Consider the following 25,988-nt stretch of genomic DNA (forward strand, 5'->3'; position numbering starts at 1 on the left):
CTGACAAACATCTATATTTTCTTTTAATCAATAAACTACATCATAAACTGTGCTCTCTTTTCATTTCACTGGCAGGAAATTCACACTAAATTCTGTGATCATAGTTCAGTTTCTGCCACCACCATGCCTTGCCTTCATTGTTTTAATTTAAAAGTGTTTTACTGCAAGCCTTTTCAGTCTTTCTTGGAAGTAGGCAGGAATTGATGGCTTGGCTACATTCTGAAAACTTAAGAATACATTTAGATATTCATGATGTCCACCAAGGTACAGAAATCCTATGAAGTGCAGCTAGTGCTCTGCCAACCAGTTCCCATCATCTTAACCAAGAACTAAAATGGTGAAATTTGAATTTTCCCAGAGGACTTTTTTCCTCTAAACTACATTATCCATATAGAACATTATAATGTAATATTACACACTTAACATATATTTAGCACATAAGCTAATATTTAAAATAGAACATATATAATAAATCACTACTAAAATTTAACTTTGTTTCAGGAAATTCATTCCTACCCTAACAGGTGAGGATGATTCCTCTGTATTTCGTTTCTGGGACTCAGAGTCCACATCTTGGCGCTTGTTCTTCATTCTTTCTCTAAGATCCCCTGTAGGTCTTTCTGGTGACCTTTAAACCAAAAAACAAAAACAAAACAAAAAAACAAAATAACAAAAATCTATATTTATATAACATTTCATAAGAATATATTTATAGAAACAACCCTACAAAACTAATTTTTCTACTATCCATGACTACTAAAGTTCAGAAAAGTAAATTTCAGCTTAAACATTAATATATAAAAAATATGAGCATCACTTACAAGTTTTCTCCCAATACCAATCAAAATGCATACATTAAAATTCCATGGGGTGGCAGGTGCTGGTGATAGTAATAAGGAACTATACATGAGCTGAGAGAAAGGAAGTTGTCATTAACAGTTTGTTTTCCTATTAATCACATAAATATACTAGTTATATTTGAAAGCAAACAGCAATATTAATCTAGAAACAACAATATTATTTACACATGTATGTGGCTGGATGCAACATCAACTATGAAAATATTTTATGCATCTCAAGAATCAAAGCAAATATAGGAATTTTTAATGTTATTCTTAATTGTTCTTAAATTTGAAATTATTTCAGAATAAAAAGCAGTTGAAAAATTCAAAGTAAGATTTGAATTTTATACTTTTTATACTTTGCTATGACTGGTTTTATTTAGGGAAAATACACATATTAATATTCAATACTGGTAGAGCTTCATAATTTATATAGCCATTTGATAAATGGCTGTTCAATCATTTTCACACCATCACTAAGGAGAAAAACAAAAGTAGAGACAGAAAACACACTGCCTTAAAAAATATTCCTAGAGCACCATTAAAAGAGGGCAAGAATTATTAAGAAATGCTATGGCCCTCTTTAGCCACCAAAGAATACTGTGTATAATACTTTTAAAAGATATACACAAATTACATAAATATTCATATCTATTTCAAGTAATAGTTGATCAATCAACTCCTTTATCAATCACTAATACAAATCACATGGTTAGTGAAAAAATAATTTTAGTCAATTCTTTTTAAGGGATCTCATAACTTTTACATTTACATGCACATTATATAGATCTATATTAAATGTTTTAACAGTTAAAGCTTAACTGGTAAATGGAATTTCTTATTAAGAACCAGCACTTAACTGCTTTAAATTATAATTATGAGGCACATGTCAATTTTATGTACCCTAGTTTCCTTTATATAATAAGACAGTTTATGATAACTTGTTTCTATCCTAAATAGTACCTAACAGAATTCTCCACATATAGTAAATGCTCAGTGACTTAAATCATTTGTGACTAAACAAGTATTTCTGAAACACAATGCTTTTCATTTCATCTTTGAATCACATTATGAACTATATTTTTCTTCCTTCCTTACAAAAAAAGGGAAAATACACAAATACAAAGAAAGTTATCAGGGGAAAAATGCACAAAATAGCAAAATTATAACAGAAATCCTTTATTCTAAATCTAGTAATGACACTACTTTTTTCCATTTTAGACAGATTTCTGTGCCCATTTTCCTTACAACCACTTGTATAAAAATTCTGAGGAAGTTGATAATAAAAGTCAAAGATGAAATAAAGCATGTACTAAAAATACAGTAATATAAGCAAGACATTAAAATTACTGTAAGTTTCCCCAGATATGTATTTACTTATACATATTAAACTTATAAAGATTAATTTTCCCACATTGACAGAAAGGACAGATGACAATCTAAATACAAATAAAACAGAGTATTCAGCATCACAAGTAAATTAAAATGTACATTTAAGTGAACAGAAAATCAGCTAATGTTATGGTGAATTTTAAATTGTATTAAACTTCAAACTCAGTACACATACACAAAAATTCACCCAATTAAAACACACACCTCCAAAGGTTAATGTGCAGTTTTTATACTGATGCTGAAGCCAAAGCAATCAGCACATCCAATTTTAAGACTAGGTAAATTAGTTGTTTACCAATCAAGTTTAAACTCTTGTGACAATCTTTATGTATGTGACATCTTTAAACACCGTAACAAAATCATCATGAGGGAGCCGAAAGAAAAGTAAAAGATTTTTTATTAGGAAGGTCTAATTTAGCCATGCCTTTATTAAAGGCAAAATGACATTCTAAATAGGTAGTATACTTATCCACATATAAATACATACTTTCATATACCTCAGTATATTGTGATAAGAGATTTGGCAAATGTATTTTAACCTCTGAAGCTTGCATTATATTATTTTTTGCAATGAAGTTCTGAATTTTGAACATCTTAAAAAGCTAAAAATTATATTCTGTTTAAATTTTACTATTTCAAGAGTTGAAAGTAGTCTCTCCTCACTAAAAACAAATCCATGAAATTCTGCCATCTTAAACAGCGTTTTAACATATATAACTGGGGAGCAGGGCATGAAAATAAGCCATACACATATTACAAAAACAAATTTTTAAGCAAATAAATTTTAAAGCAAACATTTTTATTAATCTTGAAATTAACAAGTAAAATAATCTTGTCAATCTTGACTACTGATAAGACTACCACCAAAATAGAAAACCTGACCAAATATATGGCAGTATTTATTAGATAAATTACAAAAGCCAAAAAAAAAAATTACAACAGCCATCTTCTAATAGCATAGGAACAATTCAAAGTTCTCAATTTACCTTCTATAACTGCTGCTATAACCTTTACCACGGGGTGAAGGGCCATGTACGAATCTACATGTGTTTCCATAGAGGCAGTTGCCAGTCTTCAGCCAGTTACGGCACTGTGTCTAAGAGACAGATATTACTATGTGAATTTCATATTTAGTCATATTTATTTCTGGAAAAAAAATGCTAGTGGGACAAAATTAAAATAAATGCTATCAAAAATCCAGCTAACCTGAGATACATTACTCCCCAAATAATGAAAACATCAGGAAAAAGAGGCCTATAAACCCTAATGCCCATCTCACTCCTTTGCTATGAAACACATTTAACCAATATTCCTACAACATCCTCTTCACGTTTGTGATATAAATAAGGATCTGAAGAACAGTAATTCAGGAGCAGCCCTGTGACTATGCTGGTGACAACTCACCTCCGCTGTACTGCCAGTGCTGGGTCCAAGCCTTTCAAATACACTGGGTCTTCGGGATGTGCTATCAGATATGGTCTTGGTATTTTCCACAGTGACCTTCCTTCTAATTTTTGACATTTTGTACTACTTTAACCAAAAAAGAGAGAGGCAAACTGTAAAATTGTTTAGTTTTAAATATCTGAGCCAATAACTTACAAGCAAATAAGATGGTAAATAACACTATAAAATTACAAGGGATTTTCCTCAGACGGAAAAAAGACATAGAAGAGGTCACAAGTAAACAGAGGAACAGAAGAAACTATCTTCTAAGACACACCTTGTTAGTGAATTTATTAAGACTTTGATTCTTTGGGGCTAGAATTTTACCTCTTCTACAGAATGAATAATATTCCACTCACACAGTTTCCACAGTACATTCAATTTCAGAACACACTATGAAAAAGTTTCTAAGTTCCTTATAAAAGCTGTTTCAAAATTTAGTAATTATCTTTTAAAGAAAAAGTATGCTATCATTCTCCAACAACTGGTCTACTGGAAAAGAAAGCTATGCCAAAAATTTCTTTCAATTTTAGAGTAGAAATTGTGTTTTATACAACTTAAGTGATAACATCAGGTACATTCCAAAAATCAGGCTGGGAGAAATTTTTAAGTATTTTCTTTGTTTTACACAAGCCAAAGATGAACAGTATAATCAGGAATATTCTTTTGCAGTATTACAAAAAAACAGAAAAAACCCTCAATATTGATAAAATGACTTTCTTTCAAAATAGGACAGGATGAATGAACAACTAGAAACAGTGAAGATATTTTGATAATCTATACTGCACTGACATAAAAGCCAAAGGTGCTAAAAGAAATAAACAGGCTATTTTACCATTATTAGTAACAAGAAAAGAAATTATGAAAATATTTTACAAAAGCAAATAAAACATTAGAAACTAAAACATACAATCAGGTGATTCAACTGGAAATGAAAATATCAGATAAAAGCACTATGATAAATATTAGAAAACAATCTTAAATTCTAGACCTAGAATAATCTAGATGGGCAAGAAACGCCTAAGAAAAAGAAAAGGAACCAATCATATCACACTTTATACACTAAACATTAGTTGAAATTTTGTTAGTAGGCAAATGCTACTAGAATGAATGATGTCAGCTAAAGAAGTAAAAACTCCATTTGGTAAAGAACTGGTCTCTATAAAGTTTATAACGTTTGTTACTGTGATGTCAAAGTAAGGCCCCATGATTTGCAAGGAAGTTAAATCATAATAGTACAGAATCAAAACTTACAAAAAAAAATTACAAACAATGTTTGGTCCAGTTAGATACTTCTTGTCAAGTCACATTTTAAAAATGTCCAAAGATTAAGGACAACAGTTGACAAACTAACAGGTAATGAACCAAAAGAAAAATATATGATATGATACAATATGGTAGTTTTAAAATGGAAATATGTATGATTATTTTCTAATATACAATGTAACCATTAGGGTTAGAATCTATTTTTAGTGATTCAAAAAAGTTAGAAAGTAATTTTAAATTACAAATTTTTAAAAATTATGTAAAGCATCCATAAGTGAACAAGAATCTGTTCAACATAAAATCACTTATGTATCAAATGTTCTTCAGCCTCCACACAACAGTGAATATTATCATCTTTGATTTAACTTTTCCTGAGCTCATTCTCAGTCCTAATGTGAATTTATAAAGGAAAAGGTGGGTAAATTCCATACACACATTTGACTTACTGAACATAAAGAACTAAAAGCCAAGATAAGTGATAAGTGAAGTTGAAAAACATCTAGAAAATGTAGAGCTTTGATTAACTGAGAAAAACAACTTTTTTATTATTTATAACTGAGATTCAATAAGAAATATGTAACAAGATAAATTTTTTAAATTTCATCATGTTACTATAAAAATATATAGGCATACACTGAAATTCACATTCACTAATTGAAAAACATTAATAACTTAAAAATGAATGTGTTCTAAAAGTTGATTAGCTATTTCTAGTTACCTGCAACTTGGGAGCAGGCATACTATCCCACCACGCTGCATCAAGATGACTAACCCTAACCTTACATTTTTCCTTCCAGTATCAAAGGAAACGATCATGTCTGCCCCCCAAACCTCTATCCCCAACCGGACCCCACTTCCAACACGTCTTCCCTCCTCAAAAAAAAAAAAAAAAAATCAACAGTAGTGTTTTCCACAATTGGGATAACAAGCTATTTCTTAGTATACATGAAACACTGGTCATCAGTTATCTCTTTTCTTGTCTTTCTGAGGGCTCCAGATAATAACTGCCTCTCTTCCCTGCCTATAACTTGTTGGCTGGATCAGGACCCTCTCCTTCTCTGACCTACTGCTGGGAAGCATGGTCCCACAGCTTTTCTCCCATGTTAGATCCATCCCTAACACAAGCTTTGAAGACTTCAAGGGGTTTGGGCTGCAACAGACAATGTAGTGAGGACTAATGATCCAACCTTACCCCTCCTTTGTATTCTTGACTGTAAAAGTTTCTTCCCACAGAAACAAAGTAGCTTTCACCAGAGACATGGAGTACTGCAAGATTCACCTATAGGGTGATTATCCCAAGAATTTTACTTCTGCTATTGTTGAGTCTTCCAACTTAGGGAAGACAAGCAACGAAGTAAAGACACAGTCACTTCTCTCAGAGAGTCAACAGTACCAGAACATGGCCTAAAATAACACTGCGTTTCAGAAACAGGTCTAGGTTACAGGGAGGTCCTAGACAGAAAAAAAACAAAACCCTGCGGGAAAAAGTAGAAATTGAAGTTTTCTAATTGATAAAGAAATTTTTCTGATCATCTATCTAGGAACTTCTATCAGTAGTCAACAAATTATCTAAATATTACTATGAAGCATTTATGATTTTGTACAGATAAAATGCCTTAAGCTTGCATTAAAAATATAAAATATATTTTAAATCCTATTTGTCTAAATATACACAATCTACAGTACAACAAAAAAGCATTTGCTTATATATATTAATTAAAAATTAGGTTGCATATAATGTGAGAATTAGAATTTTTAATCTAAAGATTTGGCACAAAGAGAAAGGCAAACCACAAAAGAATAAAATGTAGATTTGACTGAGAAGGGGAAAATTCTTTCAATTAATATATGAACAGACTTCAATAAGTAAATGCTTCAACGTATATGGGAAAAATTAGAAATAAGATTAAAATGTAAATAAAGCCTTCCCTATCTCAGAGACTTTGAAGGCTTCCCCTCAGTTTTCAATTTATTCTTTAGTTTTAAGTTGGCATCACCCTCCCACTCACATTATCATGCCTTTACCAAACACCAACATTAACAGTGCCACTGATGAAAGTCTATTGAGTGATTCTCATATTTTTCTCTCCATTTGCAGAGAAATAAATATCAGAAGCTTTAATATTTTTTCAATTGAAAAAGAAAATAAGGGGAATTCCCTGGTGGTGCAGTGGTTAGGACCCAGCGTTTTCACTGCTAGGACCCAGGTTCAATTCCTGGCTAGGGAACTATGATCAAGCAAGCCACGAGGTGTGGCCAAAAAACAAAAAACTGGAAAACATGGCCACAAAGTTTGAATCTATTAAGACACAACAAAAAGTCTTAATAAATGGGAAATGTCTTCCTTCCCCCGGAAATTTACAAATATCACAATGTAAAAAAAAAAAAAAAAATCACAATGTATTCATAGCTTCATATTACAAAAATATTTGTGAAAAGAAAAACACAAATGGGCCTCTTTTTAAACAATTATTTCTGAAGCCTGATAACTAAAACCTTTCAATAAAACATTAGTTCTAGTAGTCTCACTTCAATCCACAATTACATCTTTGAGATCTCATCCTCCACTAGCATAAATGAAAGCATTAAAACACTTCAATCTGGATCAGAAGCACGTATTAGGAAACTGTCAAATAACTAAGCAATTACAGCTACAGAATTCCTGGTACCAACTGGTAGGAGAATAAATCCCTATCCACTGGCACTCTAAAAGTGTTAAAGATCTCATCATATTTATGTCTTAGTTTTGAAAGAAAAAAGTTTATTTGATGCATACTGTGAGTTTTTCCTTCAGAATTTTAGAATAAAAGAATTTTCACAAACGATCTTGCAGATTGCTTATATGTGGATAGACTAAAACAACTTAATAAAAGCAAATTCTGAACAGAATTGTCAGATCTAAACTGACTATGCAAGCATACTAGTGCTGTGTGGAAGACACATTTTGTTAAAAAGACTGTGTAGGGAGAGTATCCCATGCTGGCAACTACTATAAAGTGAAATACAAACAAACAAAACTACCAAAACAAAGAATAAAAGACACTTTGTAAACCAACCAGTTAACATTTCAACTGCTACTAAAGATCTGCTGAAATAGCTCCAACTCAACTCTACAGGAAAAGGAGAGCAAGGTGGGGGGCGGGGATGGGAGCGGGTAGGAAAGACTAACACTGAAAACCAATTCTGTAAATAAATATGCTAAACAACTGCTTTCTATAAGCAAATGTCAGTGCATATTACAATACAAATTAACACCAGACTGTCAGATTTTCAATAACTTGTACAGAAATTAAAACAGCATCCACCTGTGGGATTTTAGTTTTCATTTACAAATATGCAAATCAAATAAACGTGCATATCTTAAAATCCGCAGTCAATGTTCATTTCAAAACACCAATAGTTCGGAGGCGAGAAAGAGGCGTGCATTTGACAAAACTAGATCCTCCCAGATCCCCCCAGTCTTAATGTCACAATATTTTTCACAAAATTTTCACAACTATTTCTGCAGACACAAATCGCTACATCCCAGCATCTACATTCTTAGTCTCCTGTTGAAACTGTCGTTATCATCTAAATACTTCATTGAATTCTCAATCATTCGAAAATCAAGAGATATGTCCACAAAACTGTCCAAAATATTGACGCGTAGATTCTAAAGTCAGTCAATTCAAACACTGCAGGAGGAGACCCCGGTAGCCGGCACCACACACGAATGAACTGTCCTGCATAAGCATCTGGGTTTACTGCAACAGTATGTCTGGCAAAACTTTGAAAAATTGAGGTGTGAAGATCCTTCCAGACTTTTAAAATTATTTCTTCAAAAACAAATAAAAAACCTAAAGAGGGTGAGCACGCCCATAATTTTCAAAGCAGTTCAAATGATCTGAAAATCTCAGAATATAACCCAATGGTTTGACCCTAGGCTCCACAACCAATATCCTAGCGACAGCATCGGTCTCATCAACTCAAAGTTCCAGCCACACAAATTGTGTGCACCTGTTTAGAAAGGGCTGATGCCAAAACATCTGAGCCTCGCCTTTCATCCCGCCTTTCCTGGTTTCTGACAGATAGCTGCCAAAAGTAACTACCGAGGGACTGTGAAGACCAAGTAGCACTCCTTAACTCCGGGAACGTTGAGTCGGTATCACTGCCGGGAAATAAGCAAGCCCAAATATAACCAAAAGTAAAGACACCTTTCCCTAAGAGGTCCGGGGAATGCGTGACCATATTCCGGCACCCTTCCATCTCACACAAATGAGAATACCACGCAAGAGTTCCCAGGCTCACATTAAATGGTAGTGACCTAGCAAAGTTTTCCGTCTGAATTCACTTGCCCCCTCAGGCAAACGCGCCTGAGAACACCTCAGGATGACAGCGAGAAACCCGGCACTAGCACAAGGGTCTTCTGCAGAGTTAAGGGTGGGACGCTCACGGAGGGATGAAAAGCCCGGCGTGACCCAAGCAGGATGGAGGACCGGTTGGGCCTCCCCATCCTGGGCCCGTCCAACCAACCCCTTTCCCCCCGGTACCCACACCAATTCACAGGATTCAAGCTTACCTCCTCCCCGAGCTTCTTTCGCAAGCGCAGTTCGGAGGTGGCACGGCCGCCTCAGCTCCGAGGAACGGGGGAGGAGACTCTGTCCCCGCGCCCGGCCCCGGGGAGACGACGGCGAGAGGGAGGTGCGCGCGCGGCCCCCGGGAACAGGCCCTCGGCTAGCGAGGGACTCCGGGACGGCTGGGAAGCAGAGCCCGCTCGCCGCTTCGCCAGGGTCGAGCCAGCCTGGGACGTAGGGAAAAAAAAGAAAGAAAGAAAGACACTGGGGAGTAAGAAAAGACAAGGAAAACACTGTCAGGCCTCAAAACGCCACCGGAAGTCAAGAGTTTGCCTTGTTCCTCAGAAGACCGAGGCAACTTCCGGCCTCCAGATTAGTCGTCAGAGCGCAGGCTCCGCCTCCCTTGTGGACACGCCTCCCGGGCGTGACGTCAGCCCCGAGGCGTTCGGTGAAATCAACAAATCTGTGCTACAAATCTGTGCTTTACCTGAAAACCCTGGAGAAGAAACCAGGAATCCGGGAGAGCAGAAACTCCCACTTTTAAAGTGAATTTAAGCGGAAGAGCTTTCTCCTTTTATTACATAATTTCTTACAATAAACGGCTATTGTAAATGTGCAGAATGGCACATTTGTTGTCGAAATAACTGCAGCCATTCATTTCCTTCAAAGTTTTTATTGAGCAGCTGAACTGGAGAGACGAACGGTATTTGTCTTGTTTTTCAGGCCCCTCTGCCTTCTCAGACAGTAACAGCTGTCGCCTATTACTGTGGAGCAAAAGGCAAGCACGACTGCGTCTTTAAAGGAGCCAGCAGAAATTTACTGTAAAGTGGGAGCAGAAACCTTGACTGTACTTCTAACAACCTTCTTTCCTTGTTTAGGATACAATGATCTGCATGAAGTTAGTTATTGAAATTGCTTGAGATGGCTAGTCAAATGTCACGGATCAAGAAAAACCCAGTACCTAGCCTCTCACAAATTAAAAAAAAAGAAAAATGTAAACCCTGGTCGGCGTTAATTTCAAGGTACCGTTTATTTTGTTCTTTGACAAAACCAAAGAATGAGAAAACCTTTGATCAAAACTACTGATAAAACTCAAAAAGAAGTGGGTACAATGGTTTGGCTGAAATCAGTAAATTAAAATATGGGAACAGAGTGAAAAAATCAAGGGCATTAAACATTCTTGACGACATGCGAAGCTATTTTAGCGACAGCAGCCAGAGCTTCTGAACACGTGGGTCTGATGTAACTCTCTGGCAGCAAGAATCCATATTTGCCTTTATCTCGAAGTTCAATTGTAAACGAATATTTGATGCCCAAGTCATAGATCCAGTCGTCTGAACCTCCAGGAGCTAGATCTACAAAAAGAAAAAAAAAAGAAATTACTTTCTGAAATACAGATGTTTCGAGTTAACTAATAAGGTGGATTTTTTTTTTTCTAAAAACGAAAATAGCTTTGCTTTTTTCTGATTATTATATAAGTTTCTGGAAGAAAGTAGAGATTGAAGGAAAGCAGTTTAAGGAAGAAAAGAAAAATTATCCATGTAACCCTACCAAGAAGTGATGATCACCGTTTATATTCTAGTGCTTTCTTTTTCAGTGCATACTTGAACATAATTTTTTCCTACATAAATAAGATCATTCTGTGCAAGCGGTTCAGTAACATTTCTAAACATAATCTATCCTGAGCAGCTGTTTGTATTCAGTTCAGTTCAGTCACTCAGTCCTGTCCGACTCTTTGCGACCCCATGAATCGCAGCATGCTAGGCCTCCCTGTCCATCACCATCTCCTGGAGTTCACTCAAACTCACATCCATCGAGTTGGTGATGCCATCCAGCCATTTCATCCTCTGTCGTCCCCTTCTCCTCCTGCCCCCAATCCCTCCCAGCATCAGTCTTTTCCAATGAGTCAACTCTTCGCATGAGGTGGCCAAAGTACTGGAGTTTCAGCTTTAGCATCAGTCCTTCTAAAGAAATCCCAGTGCTGATCTCCTTTAGAATGGACTGGTTGGATCTCCTTGCAGTCCAAGGGACTCTCAAGAATCTTCTCCAACAAATGTTCAAAAGCATCAATTCTTTGGCTCTCAGCTTTCTTCACAGTCCAACTCTCACATCCATACATGACTACTGGAAAAACCATAGCCTTGACTAGACGAACCTTTGTTGGCAAAGTAATGTCTCTGCATTTGAATATGCACCCCACTCCAGTACTCTTGCCTGGAGAATCCCATGGACAGAGGAGCCTGATGGGCTGCAGTCCATGGGGTCTCGAAGAGTCGGACTCGACTGGGCGACTTCACTTTCACTTTTCAGTTTCATTCATTGGAGAAGGAAATGGCAACCCACTCCAGTGTTCTTGCCTGGAGAATCCCAGGGACGGGGGAGCCTGGTGGGCTGCCGTCTCTGGGGTCACACAGAGTCAGACACGACTGAAGCAACTTAGCAGCAGTAGCAGCAGCAGTTCATAGTCAGTCACCTTACTCAACTCTTGGATTGTTAATAATATTTTTGGTTGATTTCCTACTGTTTTCCAGGTTGACAATCATATAATAAGCAAAGTGACCACTTTTCTTCTTTATAATACCTGTACTTGAATTAATTACACAAGTCTTTACTGAAGTGCTGAAAAATATTAATCAACAGTGCATTAGTTAAGTTACTCATTCAGCAAATGTTTCTAATAGTTATTATTAATATCTGGCATTTATTCTTCCAACTATATTTTTATACTTACACATACACACAGATTTGTATTGAATGAATGCATGCATGAAGATGGAATTATTTCATCAAAACAGGATGTTTCTCTACAAGTTCCTCCAGCCCTGAAGGAACAATAGTAGAGAAGATGATGGGAATCAAGAAAGGGGTGATTTATGAAAGGAAGCTGTGGCCCAGAGCAAGGACCTGGGTCAGCAAAGGCAGAGACAGACTGTGACAGCAAGAGACAGAAATATCATGTGGACCAGTCTGGCCTCAGTTTGTACTGAGATTGTCTGGAATGACTGAGGAGGAAGAGGAAGATTCTGAACTTTCTGGTAATAAAGCCTCATGTACTCAGGTAATTTATTCAGTATGAATGTTTTCACCCCCCTGTAGATCATTCCAGTTGAAGGAAATTCTGGGACTTCAAGTATATCATCTCAAAGCCTTTTCACATGCCATTCCCACTCCCTGGATCTTCCCCACACCTTTGTTTGGCAGCCACTTGCAGGGTAGGTCTCACAGACATGTCACCTACCGAGAAAGATCTTCCCAGGCCACCTGGGCTAAGTTGCCTCTCTCTCTGGCAGTCATTTTCAAACCTTTACACTTATTTAGAAGACTCTTGAGAGTCCCTTGGACTGCAAGGAGATCAAAACAGTAGATCCTAAAAGAAATCAACCCTGAATATTCATTGGAAGGACTGATGCTGAAGCTCCAATGATGTGAAGAACTTACTCATTGGAAAAGACCCTGATGCTGGGAAAGACTGAAGGCAGGAGGGGAAGGGGATGACAGGGGATAAGATGGTTGGATGGCATCACTGACTCAATGGACATGAGTTTGAGTAAGTTCTGGGAGTTGGTGATGGATAGGGAGGCCTGGTGTGCTGCAGTCCATGGGGTCACAAAGAGTTGGACATGACTGAGCGACTGAACAACAACAAATATGCTTATTTTATGTTCTTCATTATCAATGGGATTATATTTTACTATTTAATTGTTTACATCAGAGATTGGCAAGCTTCTTCTGTAAAGAACCAGATAATTAATATTTTAGGCTTTGAGGGCCACGTAGTCTATGACACAGCTACTCAATTCCACTGTCATGAAAGTTATATAGACAATATGCAAATGAATGAGTGTGGTATGCACAAATAAAACTATTTGTGGACATTGAATTTTATGTAATTTTCACATGTCACAAAAGCTTATTCTTCTTTTGGCTTTCTTCAACCATTTAAGAAATGGAAAAACCCATTCTTAGCTTACAAGCTATCCAAAAACAAGCAGTGGGCTAGATTCGGCCTGTGGATTATAGTTTGCTGATGGCTTCTTACATGCTTATTTTCTGTTTTGTCTTCTCCTGTCTACCCCTCCAGTTTCGAAAAGAGCTAAATTGTTTGTTATTACCTCTGTGGATACAAAGGAATCCCTCAATAAATACCTCCCAGCAGAGATTAAGATATTTGTTAAGAACTTGCCACATACATGTTCTCATCAGTGTAATATAAACAAAGGATGTTCAACTCCAGCATGCCATGAGCTATACTCTTGGACACAGGTTGTCACTTAAAAACATCTAATGTAAATGGCATGCCTAGATTTCTACAGTGTTCAACCTGCACAACCTTACATGGTGGCCTTGGACATCTTAAACATTCTTTTGAACTTGTATGACCTTTTCTGCTTCAGTCAACTAATGTGATACCAATTCTATAATCCCTACTCTATAGGAAAGAGCATAATTTCTTAAGTATCATTTTGGTTCCTTTTTAGTATGTATATTAATGTAGCTTTGTTCAACAATGTCATAGCTATTATTCTTCCATTTCCAGTTGTTATAATCCAATTGTTTTACGTGTGACCATGTTTTAAAAGATTCCGCTTAGAAAAATTAAATCCACACAGAAAAACCAAACACAAATTTCTTAGTACCTCACAGTCCCCCAAGATCTGAAGAAGAAATACTTACATAAACTTTCTGAACCACTGCCATGTGTGTATCTGATATTTCTATGAATATTCTCCATAGCGTAGACTGCTTCTCTGGCCACTAGAGACTGAAATCAACAGAATATGGAATTTCAGTTAATGTGCAGCTTTAAAACAAGACAGGTACAAGTTTCTAAAAAAAAAAAATCATATAGTAGTTGAATCAGGCTGTAGATATGAAGAAATAGCAGAATGGTTGTTGTCAGGGGCTGGGGTGGAGGTAGGAAGAAAATGGAGATACTGGTCAAAGGATACAAACTTCCAGTTATATGGTGAATAATTTCTGAGGATCTAAAATACAGTCTGATGACTCTAGTTAACAATACTATTTTATATACTTAAAAGCTGCTAAGAGAATAGATATGAAAGGTTCTCACCACAAAAGAAAAAAGAATTATGTGAGGTGATGAATATATTAATTAACGTTATTGTAATCATTTCACAATATATATATGTGTAAAATAATCACACTGTACACTTTAAATTTACACAAAATTAAAAGTCAGCTATATCTCAATAAAGCTGAGGGAAAATGGTATAATGAAAAGTCTGCATTTATCCAAAAGGTAAATTGAAAAGAATAAATTAACTTTTAAAAATGTTTCTCTCTTTATGGAAATCACAGTTGGGTGGCTACAAACACAGATCCTTCCAATATAATGAAATTTTTATTTAATTTGAAGAAAAAACACATGTATACCTGTGGCGGATTCTTTTTGCTATTTGGCAAAACTAATACAATTATGTAAAGTTTAAAAATAAAATAAAATAATAAAAAAAAAGAATAAACCTAAAAAAAAAAAAGAATTCTCACATGCCTTTTTAAGGAATTCATTTATTTTGTAAAACAAAGCATGCATAACAAAGTTATACTGTAAGACAAAGTATAACTATATTCCAAAGACAAACAACTAGGCAAAATTATCACGGAGCTTTAAACTCAGCTTCTCTAAACAATATGCACATCTCAGGTATGGATGGTTCCCTCCTCATCCTTCTCACACACTCTATTTCTTTTTTTGTGTAAAATGTGCAAAGACTCATCAAATAAAAAAGATTATATCCCTGGAGTGCAGCAAGATGGTAACTAAATTCCCTGCCCCGTTATTTTTGTTTCTAGCTTATGCAGATCTTTTCTGAAACTGACACTAGCGTTATAGTATTTGCTGTCGCTGCTTTGAATGAATGACCCCAAGTAATCAGTGGATATGATGCTGTGTCGCCCCCTGCTCAAAATAAGTTCTAATGGAACCACATGATCTACAGAATAAAATGTAAATTTATTCTGACATTCAAACAAGCTAACTGTTCTTCACAAATGGACCTCATCTGCTTTCTGAGGGATCAACTTCCTTTTCTTGCCCCTACATTTCCCCGAACGTAATTCCTGTGGGGAAGCTATGGCCTCTGCTTAGAAAGTCTTCGCTTCCCTGTCCACTTATAGAAATCCTATCTTTCAATATTGTCTGAAACTGTACCTGGTCCTTGACTTCACTAGCACTTTACCATTCCTTCTTCTTTACAGTACGTTACATCTTCAGTTCCGTTCAGTTCAGTCACTCGGTCGTGTCCAACTCTTTGCGACCCCATGAACCGCAGCACGCCAGGCCTCCCTGTCCATCACCAACTCCCGGAGTTTACTCAAACCTATGTCCATTGAGTAGGTGATGGCATCCAACCATCTCATCTTCTGTCGTCCCCTTTTCCTTCTGCCCTCAATCTTTCCCAGCATCAGGGTCTTTTCAAATGAGTCAGCTCTTCGCATCAGGTGGCCAAAGTATTAGAGTTTCAGCTTCTACATCAGTCCTTCCAATGAACACCCAGGACTGATCTTTAGAATGGACTGATTGGATCTCCTTGCCATCCAACGGACTCTCAAGAGTCTTTTCCAACACCACAGTTCAAAAGCATCAATTATTTGGGGCTCAGCTTTCTTTACAGTCCAACTCTCACATCCATACATGACTACTGGAAAAACCATACCCTTGACTAGATGGACCTTTGTTGACAAAGTAATGTCTCTGCTTTTTAATATGCTATCTACATTGGTCATATCTTTCCTTCCAAGGAGTAAGCATCTTTTAATTTCATGGCTGCAATCACCATCTGCAGTGATTTTTGAGCCCCCAAAAATAAAGTCAACCACTGTTTCCACTGTTTCCCCAGCTATTTGCCATGAAGTGATGCGACCACATGCCATTATAAGTCCTCAAGGTGGAGACTTTATCCCCTCACTTATCTGTTTCCCTCTGAATGAATTAATAAGGCCACCCTTAGCTATCCCAGTCAGAAGGGAGTTGTACCATCTGTGCCATTTATTTAACAGTTACTCCCTTGAAGAAGGGAATGGCTCTCCTTCCCAGTATTCTTGGCTGGAGAATTCTATGGACAGAAGAGCCTGGAGGACCACAGTCCATGGGGTCGCCAAGAGTCAAAGACGACTGAGTAACTAACACTTCCACTTTTCATACTATAGAGCAGGGTCACCAACCTCCGGATCACAGAGTAGAGCCAGGCCACACAGCAGGAGGTGAGCGGCAGGCAGGCTAGTGAAATTTCATCTGTATGTACAGCTGCTCCCCATTACTCGCATTACAGCCTAAGCTCCACCTCCTGTCAGATCAGCAGCGGCATAACATGCTTGAATCACCCCAAAACTATCCCCCCCCCACCGATCCCTGGTGCCAAAAAGGTTGGGGACCACTGCCTTAGAGTATAGCAATCTGTAACATTTGCTAATGCATGAGCTCTCTAACCATATAATATTCTCTTAAAGGGCAGGGCCCTACCCAGTGCTTCTTTCAGTGCCCATCAAACACAGTATTTTACACATAATAACTCAACAAACACTTGTGATAATAGCAGTCCAAAAATAACTCAAAATCACATTAAATCTATTTCCAGATCATGATAAATACCCTCTCACTCCTCCAATCACCAATCAAGGAGCTTTCCTTAAAAATTTCCCCTTGAGAAGAAAAAGGAATCCTAAGCATACTCAAAAGCAGAGACATTACTTTGCCAACAAAGGTCCATCTAGTCAAGGCTATGGTTTTTCCTGTGGTCATGTATGGATGTGAGAGTTGGACTGTGAAGAAGGCTGAGTGCCAAAGAATTGATGCTTTTGAACTGTGGTGTTGGAGAAGACTCTTGAGAGTCCCTCGGACTGCAAGGAGATCCAACCAGTCCATTCTGAAGGAGATCAGCCCTGGGATTTCTCTGGAAGGAATGATGCTAAAGCTGAAACTCCAGTACTTTGGCCACCTCATGCGAAGAGTTGACTCCTTGGAAAAGACTCTGATGCTGGGAGGGATTGGGGGCAGAAGGAGAAGGGGACAACAGAGGATGAGATGGCTGGATGGCATCACTGACTCAATGGACATGAGTCTGAGTGAACTCCGGGAGTTGGTGATGGACAGGGAGGCCTGGCGTGCTGCGATTCACGGGGTCACAAAAAGTCCGACACGACTGAGGGACTGAACTGAACTGAAGTATCAAGTATGTTTCTGTTCTAAAGGAGTTATTTTTAGCAACTGCAAAGAACTTTACATTTGTCATCAGGAATTGCTAGCCCCTAACATGGCTATATTTTATTCTGTTCGGAGAACCAGGACAAAACAAGTCAATGAGAAATAAACCACTACATAAAGATCAGAACTTGGGCAAGAACTGGAATGTTGCCACAGCACCTCCATTGACTAGAGAGCATCTGGGGTGATGATTTCCTCAAACCTAATCACAATCCATCAAGAACCTTTGCATCCTCATCTTTTGTCATCTTACCCAAGCATAGAATATCTGTGACTAAAGAGTGGTTGAGGGACTAGCAGGCTGTGTAAATCCTCTTTGAACTCACTGTACCATCCACTGCATTCCACAAAAGGAGGGATGGTCTTGCCTCAATGCTGAAATTGGAGTTGCTTTTAATAGGACCAAATCCCTGCAAGTAAGGGAGGTCAGTGTAAAAGCAATTCCCAATGCTAATATCAGATCAGTAAGTATTGTGCTAAGACTTGACCTGTGGCAGGCTTGCCATAGAAAACTAGTCACCACAAACAGACCATTCATTCCAGAAAGTCTTGTTCTTGGCTTCATATGCAGGTCAGGTCAAGGTGGACTGGTTCCCTCCTGACATCCCAAGAGCTTGTCTGACGCTTTCCTAGGTAGCCCCTCTGCTGGACAGAAGTTCATGTCCTCAGAGGAAGGCTCAGTTCTTCACAATCTCTCAATGAACCCTGGCCCAGGGTGACTCTCAAAAGAGTTAGATCAAGACAGAAAACATCTGTCCCCCTTCGTACTCTATGGGAGAATAGTTTCCCCCACAGTTTTCAATTCTTGAACTAAGTACTATTTTACTTATGAAATGCTAACAAAAAACGAATTAAGCAGCACTTACCAGCTCCTCGTGGTCTTTGCTTCTGCTTCGGCTGTAGGAATATGGAAACACTATCTTCTGGGAGTAGGAATGCATGCTGATGTAAGCTTTAATGTGCTTGATATTTCTTCTCAAGAAATCAGCCACCGCCTTCACTTCTGGTTCCGACTCAGGGTAAGTTCCACAGTAGATTTCTGAGCACGAGAAACTTGAGGCACCCTCCCCTGGAGTGAAATCGATGGAGTGGAATTATAAGGGGCTACATGTCCTATTGGCAACCCACTCCAATACCCCTGCCTGGAAAATCCCACGGACAGAGGAGTGTGGTAGACTACAGTCCATGGGGTCACAAAGAGTCGGACATGACTGAGCGACTTTCACACGTCCTATTTATGATCTCCCTGGCAGTGTATTCTCCTAATATCTAGGGAGTAACATTTTTAGATAAACGGATTTAGTTGAGCGCTCTAAACATGTTTGTGACAATGTCATCGATGCTCTGTACTCCCAATGCAGGGGGCCTGGAGTTCAGTCCCTGGTCAGGGAACTAGATCCCACAAGCAGCAACTAAGAGTTCACATACCGAAACTAAAAAAAAGGAAAAACAAAGAAACCACATGCCACAGTGAAGACTGAAGATCCTTCATGAGACAACGAAGACCCAGTGCAGCCAAATAAATAAATAATTATTTTTTAAAATGTTGTCTGTGTTTATTTTGAATTCAAAATTTATATGCCCTCATAGCAAACGATCCACCAGTTATGGCCTATCTTGCTATCTTGCAGCTATGTTGCAGCCTCAAGAAAGTGGCTGTGAGAATGTCAGAAATGCCACCTCTGCCTCTGAATGTGTGGTTACATGAGAAAGATCTTCTCTAATCATTGTAAGGTTGGTTTTTCTGAAGTGTATAGTTTGGTTGTTCTTGTGCTCAGTTGAGTCAGACTCTTTGAGACACTTTGGACTATAAGCTCCTCTGTCCATGGGATTTTTCAGGCAAGAATACTGGAGTGGATTGCCTTTTCCTTCTCCAGGGGATCTTCCTGACCCAGGGATCGAACCTACTATGTGTCTTGCATCTACTGCACTGCAGGCAAATTCCTTATTGCTGAGCCACGGGGAAAGCCAGATATGTGTAGTTTAAAAATCACCCACAATATAGCCCACAATAGAAAAGTCTCATTTGGGAACTCAGGTCTGCTTTCAGTGCTTCTTCTAACCTGCTAAAAAGATTAGTAAATAAAATGGGATGGTAATATTTGGTGCCAGAATAATGCATGTCTATTCCTTTGAGAAATTAGAGTAAGCGTCATTTTAGATGGCAGCCTGACTCTTAACACTTCTCTTTTCTGTACCTAAGTCAAGGGTTGGGGCCCAGGGAGCCACCTCTGTCCCCAAAGATTATCTCTTCTAGAAACAGTTTATTAGCCTCAAATTGCCTCCTTTGCTTGTGTTCTACCAATCAGAATCCCTCCACCGATAGCTTGAAGTGGAAATGCAGTTTCTAGTTTCAAGCTGCTCTCTTGACAACAAAGAAGATAACAATAACAGTGCCAGCTGGCTTGCAAAGAACACAAGTTGTATGTCAGGAACTCTGCTAAAACTTATAGGGATATCTCATTCAATCTTCACAGCAAATCTATGAAGCAAAGGCTGTTATTTTAGGAGATGCAAATTGGGCATTAGGCGTGGTGACCATTGTTTACAGTAGATGCTATGGAGCATACTGTTAATCAGTCTATCACTTGATTTCAATCTTGGCATTGCTATTTAATAGTTATCTGGCTTGGGTGATTTTTTTTTTTAACCTATGAGTCAAAAGTTGTCCAAATTAGTCTTTATAGAAAAGAATAATGGTAATTAAAGATGAGGCCTTAAATTGAACACCACTTTTAGACTTTCATTATAAGGACTGTCAGGAATTCCCATTCTATGTAACATCAAGAGAACGTACTTAGCCCCGCAGGAAATCTGACTGCCCATATGTTCTCTGGCTTCCTGAAGCAGCCAAGCAAGACAAATTCTTATAATTCAATGGATGCTTTACATTAAAAAAAAGCCACTTTTGGCACAACATGGGTATTTGGTACCATCAACTTCTAACAAGTTAGAACTTTTCATTTCAAATATATATTTTTTGGTTTTATTTTTTAAAATGCCATTTACTCCATAAGACACTGCTAATTGTTAAGATTCAACAGTAAAAACAACAACAAAAAAAAACCATTCTAATCATCTATTTTGGCCCTCAAGCTGTTTATCCCTCACTTGTATTTCAATCAGTCTTCTAGTTCAGTACAGTTTAGTTCAGTCGCTCAGTCGTGTCCGACTCTTTGTGACCCCATGATCCGCAGCACACCAGGCCTCCCTGTCCATCAGCAACTCCCGGAGTCTACCCAAACCCATGTCCATTGAGTCAGTGATGCCATCCAACCATCTCATCCTCTGTCATCCCCTTCCCTTCCTGCCCTCAATCTTTCCCAGCATCAGGGTCTTTTCAAATAGGTGAGAAAGAATAGAATTCTTGTACATGCCCTAAGAGGCAAAGCGATATTGATTTTTTTAAAAACCTATCTATACTTTAATTTCTTTTATCTATTAAATGGAAAAATCATTAAATGCTTTGCCCAGTGCCTGGCATATACAGAGTGTTCAGTAACTGTTGTTCATCATCATTGTCGTCGTCGTCACATGGATTGGGACACAGAGCAGGCCAGTGTGCATCGCAGAGATGAGATGAGCAGAGAAAGGACCCACTGAGTCCCCTAAGGTGCTCCAGGCCCAGTTTCAGTCTGTTTCCAAGGTCTGCCTGAATCCTGGTCCTTGGGTTCCATGGGCTACTCCATTATCCTTACAGAGTCTGCCTTTCTTACTTAAGCTTGCTTCATTTTCTTCCTTTTATTGCAACAGAAACAAACTTATTGTTTGTTAAACATTCCCCCCCCCACACCCAAGGAAATGTTGTGCTCAGGTCTTTCCATATATTTTTGTTACTTTTTAATCAATAATGTCATTGGACAAACATTTTTGATAGTTTAGTTACCTTTGAATACTTTTATTTAACCCCATAGGTACAAGTTTATCATTTCAAATGTAATCAACATAAAAATTACTTGTGAGATATTTTGTGTTACTTTTTCATTCAAAGAGTCTGGTGTATATTTCACCTTCATTGCATGTCTCAGTTTGGACAAACCACATTTCCAGTGTTCCACGGCCACATGTGGCTAGAGGCTACTGTAATGAACAGTGTTACCTCAGATTCTCATTTTATGACTGTCATTCTAGAGATTTCAAACTTCTATTTGAAAGAGCCATCTAGAGTCAATCTGTTTTTCAGAGTCTGTTTTGCCTTTAAATAGGGATGTTAATATGGACAAGCCACTTCATCTCTCTCAGCCCAAATTCTTCATCTATACCAAGAGGTGCTTGGTCTTCCAGGTCCCTTCATGTTCAATCATTCTTTGATCTATAAAAAGTGGGATCAAAAAAATACCTGGAACAGCAAACTCATTGAGACAAAAAGTCAGTTAGAAACTACCAGGGGCTTCTATGGGTGGTGAACAAGAAGCTATTGCTTAACTGTTTTAGAATTTCTGTCTGGGATGACGAAAAAATTTGGGGAACGGATGTTGGTCATGGTTGCAAATGATTGGGACTGCACTCAAAGTCACTGAACTATAGTTTTTAATGGTAGAAGTGGCAAAATTTTATGTTATATGTTTTACTATGATTAGAAAAATTAAAAGACCATATGGTCTCTAGGAAAAGAAATGAAATACTTTCTATCCCACACCAGTTGCAAAAACCTTGTAGTTTAACTTAACATTTCAGAAAACTTGTTAAAAGAAGTTTGAGACCAGAGGTCCTCACAAATACCCCCTGTTGGAGACTGAATTCTTCTTTCCCCTGTGTGTGTGCTAAATTGCTTCAATCATGTCAGACTCTGTGACCGTATAGACTGTGGCCCACCAGGCTCCTCTGTCCATGGGATTCTCTAGGCAAGAATACTGGAGTGGGTAGTCATGCCCCTCTCTGGGGGATCCTCGTGACCCAGGGATCAAACCCAAGTCTCTTACTGCTCCTGCTTTGACAGGCAGGTTCTTTACCACTAGCACCACCTGGGAAGCCCCACTCTACCCCCAATTCCTGTGTTGAAGCCATAAGACATCATGTGTTATATTTGGAGATAGGGCCTTAAAGGAGGTGATAAAATCATAAAAGTAAGGCCCTGATCCACTATAACTGGTGTCCTTATAAGAAGAAAGGAACACCAGGGATGTATGCACACAGTGAAAAGGCTGTGTAAGGACACAGCAAGAATGCAGCCATCTGCACGCCACGGAGAGAAGCCTCAAGAGAAACCCACCCTGCTGATAACCTTGATCTTGGACTTACAACCCCCAGAACTACAAGAAATACTTTCTCTTTTTTGAGCCTTCCACCCTGTGATATTTTGTTATGGCAGCCCAAGCCAATTAAGATATCCCTACCTCTATTTCTGTACTCCAAGGCCAAATTTGCCTGTTACTCCAGGTGTTTTTTGACTTCCTACTTTTGCATTCCAGTCCCCTATAATGAAAAGGACATCTTTTTTGGGTGTTAGTTCTAAAAGGTCTTGTAGGTCTTCATAGAACTGTTCAACTTCAGCTTCTTCAGCATTGCTGGTTGGGGCATAAGCTTGGATTACTGTGATATTGAATGGTTTGCCTTGGAAATGAATAGAGATCATTCTGTCGTTTTGGAGATTGCATCCAAGTACTGCAGTCTGGACTCTTTTGTTGACCATGATGGCTACTCCATTTCTTCTAAGGGATTCCTGCCCACAGTAGTAGATATAATGGTCATCTGAGTTAAATTCACCCATCCAGTCCATTTTAGTTTGCTGATTCCTAGAATGTCGATGTTAACTCTTGCCATCTCTTATTTGACCACTTCCGATTTCCCTTGATTCATGGGCCTAACATTCCAGGTTCCTATGCAACTTTGCTCTATACAGCATCGGACCTTGTTTCTATCACCAGTCACATCCACAACTGGGTATTGTTTTTGCTTTGCCTCCATCCCTTCATTCTTTTCTGGAGTTATTTCTCGGCTGATCTCCAGTAGCATATTGGGCACTTACCAACCTGGGGAGTTCCTCTTTCAGTATCCTATCATTTTGCCTTTTCATACTGTTCATGGGGTTCTCAAGGCAAGAATACTGAAGTGGTTTGGCATTCCCTTCTCCAGTGGACCACATTCTGTCAGACCTCTCCACCATGACCTGTCTGTCTTGGGTGGCCCCACACATCATGGCTTAGTTTCACTGAGTTAGACAAGGCTGTGGTCTGTGTGATCAGATTGGCTATATTGTCACCCTGCTTATTTAACTTATATGCAGAGTACACCATGAGAAATGCTGGGCTGGAAGAAGCACAAGCTGGAATCAAGATTGCCAGGAGAACTATCAATAACCTCAGATATGCAGATGACACCACCCTTATGGCAGAAAGTGAAGAGGAACTAAAAAGCCTCTTGATGAAAGTGAAAGAGGAGAGTGAAAAAGTTGGCTTAAAGCTCAACATTCAGAAAACAAAGATCATGGCATCTGGTCCCATCACTTCATGGGAAATAGATGGGGAAACAGTGGAAACAGTGTCAGACTTTATTTTTTGGGGCTCCAAAATCACTGCAGATCGTGATTGCAGCCATGAAATTAAAAGACGCTTACTCCTTGGAAGGAAAGTTATGACCAACGTAGACAGCATCTTCAAAAGCAGAGACATTACTTTGCCAACAAAAGTCCGTCTAGTCAAGGCTATGGTTTTTCCAGTGGTCATGTATGGATGTGAGAGTTGGACTGTGAAGAAAGCTGAGTGCCAAAGAATTGATGCTTTTGAACTGTGATGTTAGAGAAGACTCTTGAGAGTCCCTTGGACTGCAAGAAGATCCAACCAGTCCATCCTAAAGGAGATAAGTCCTGGGTGTTCACTGGAAGGACTGATGCTAAAGCTGAAACTCCAGTACTTTGGCCACTTCATACAAAGTGTTGACTCATTGAAAAAGACTCTGATGCTGGGAGGAATTGGGGGCAGGAGGAGAAGGGGACGACAGAGGATGAGATGGCTGGATGGCATCACTGACTCGATGGACATGAGTTTGGGTAAACTCCTGGGAGTTGGTGATGGACAGGGAGGCCTGGCATGCTGCGATTCATGGGGTCGAAAAGAGTCGGACATGACCGAGCGACTGAACTGACTGACTGAACTGACCTCTATTTCCAGCTCCCACACAAACACACACACATATACACAATTTTAATACAGAGGAAAGGTAAAATGAACATAAAATGAGTAAGTAGGCTTTGCAGGACAGTGATGGAAACATAGATATAGAGAACAGACTTTAGCACATGATTGGGGGTAGGAGGAAAGAGAGGGTGGGATGTATGGAGAGAGTAGCTTGGAAACCTACATTATCACATGTGAAATAGATAGCCCATGGGAATTTGCTGTATGACTCAGGGAACTCACAACGGGGCTCTGTAACAACCTAGAGGGGTGGGATGGGGAGGAAGGTGGGAGGGAGGTTCAAGAGGGAGGAGCCATATATACCTATGGCTGATTCATGTTGTTGTTTTGCAGAAACCAACACAATACTGTTAAGCAATTATCCTTCAGTTAAATATAAAAAAGAATTAAAAAATTAAAAAAATAAATAAATAGGCTTGATATTATCATTTCCTGTTCCTAAGTGAGGTGCTGTTTCAGATTCTTTACAAAGTATTATAAAGGCTGCTGCTGCTGCTAAGTCTCTTCAGTCGTGTCCGACTCTGTGCGACCCCATAGATGGCAGCCCACCAGGCTCTGCCGTCCCTGGGATTCTCCAGCAAGAACACTGGAGTGGGTTGCCATTTCCTTCTCCAATGCATAAAAGCGAAAAGTGAAAGTGAAGTCGCTCACTCGTGTCCTACTCTTCGTAACCCCATGGTCTGCAGCCCACCAGGCTCCTCTGTCCATGGGATTTTCCAGCCAAGAGTACTGGAGTGGGGTGCCATCGCCTTCTCCGATTATAAAGGCACATTCTATTAATAGTTGTAGGGACAAGGAAGAGATAAAATTTAATTCTTTTTTTCTCACTGTCTTGCTCACAAAGTACTGAAGAGATTCTGGGGCACTCAGCAAAAAAAAAAAAAAAAAGAGTTCCCTACTGTTATTTTTTATTTGGAAATCTCTCTTATGTATAATATATTACTGCTGCTTCTGTTCCTGCTTTTAACTCTTGTGACATATAATAATACAACCACAGGCCTAATCAGGGGTCTGAGATATTTTTTGATGACAATAACAGAAGATATTTGACTACTTGGTTATTCAAATTAGGTAACATTAGTTTCACCATAAAAAACATTAGGTAAAATAGAGTAGTAAAAAACAAAAAAAA

The 25,988-nt window shown here is 38.6% G+C and overlaps 2 protein-coding genes and 1 long non-coding RNA gene across 15 annotated transcripts in view; 1 reads left to right on the forward strand and 2 right to left on the reverse strand.

Annotated features, from left to right (window-relative positions):
• Positions 1-9,876, reverse strand: part of ZC3H13 (zinc finger CCCH-type containing 13) — a 103,386-nt gene extending 93,510 nt beyond the window's left edge. For 3 of the 11 annotated variants that reach the window (XM_055542052.1, XM_055542046.1, XM_055542044.1), the window contains exons 1-4: positions 9,502-9,869; positions 3,639-3,764; positions 3,221-3,330; positions 517-628 (exon numbers count right to left, since the gene is read on the reverse strand). In XM_055542052.1, coding sequence (XP_055398027.1) covers positions 517-628; positions 3,221-3,330; positions 3,639-3,755 — 339 coding nt within the window. In that variant the 5' untranslated portion in view covers positions 3,756-3,764; positions 9,502-9,869. Of the gene's footprint in view, positions 1-516; positions 629-3,220; positions 3,331-3,638; positions 3,791-9,501 lie in introns of all 11 variants that reach the window. The other 8 variants (XM_055542051.1, XM_055542049.1, XM_055542048.1 and 5 more) reach the window with 6 other exon arrangements.
• Positions 9,877-10,114: 238 nt separating this feature from the next.
• LOC129624331 (uncharacterized) lies at positions 10,115-18,961 on the forward strand. Its single transcript, XR_008700890.1, has 3 exons — positions 10,115-10,518; positions 12,240-12,554; positions 18,624-18,961. It is a non-coding gene; the product is annotated as an uncharacterized LOC129624331 (long non-coding RNA).
• CPB2 (carboxypeptidase B2) overlaps positions 10,510-25,988 on the reverse strand; it is a 69,288-nt gene continuing 53,809 nt past the window's right edge. For all 3 annotated transcript variants that reach the window (XM_055542063.1, XM_055542062.1, XM_055542061.1), the window contains exons 9-11: positions 18,587-18,789; positions 14,171-14,258; positions 10,510-10,851 (exon numbers count right to left, since the gene is read on the reverse strand). In XM_055542063.1, coding sequence (XP_055398038.1) covers positions 10,667-10,851; positions 14,171-14,258; positions 18,587-18,789 — 476 coding nt within the window. In that variant the 3' untranslated portion in view covers positions 10,510-10,666. The remainder of the gene's footprint in view (positions 10,852-14,170; positions 14,259-18,586; positions 18,790-25,988) is intronic.

The sequence above is a fragment of the Bubalus kerabau genome, chromosome 12 (assembly GCF_029407905.1).
Source record: "Bubalus kerabau isolate K-KA32 ecotype Philippines breed swamp buffalo chromosome 12, PCC_UOA_SB_1v2, whole genome shotgun sequence".
NCBI lineage: Eukaryota > Metazoa > Chordata > Mammalia > Artiodactyla > Bovidae > Bubalus > Bubalus kerabau.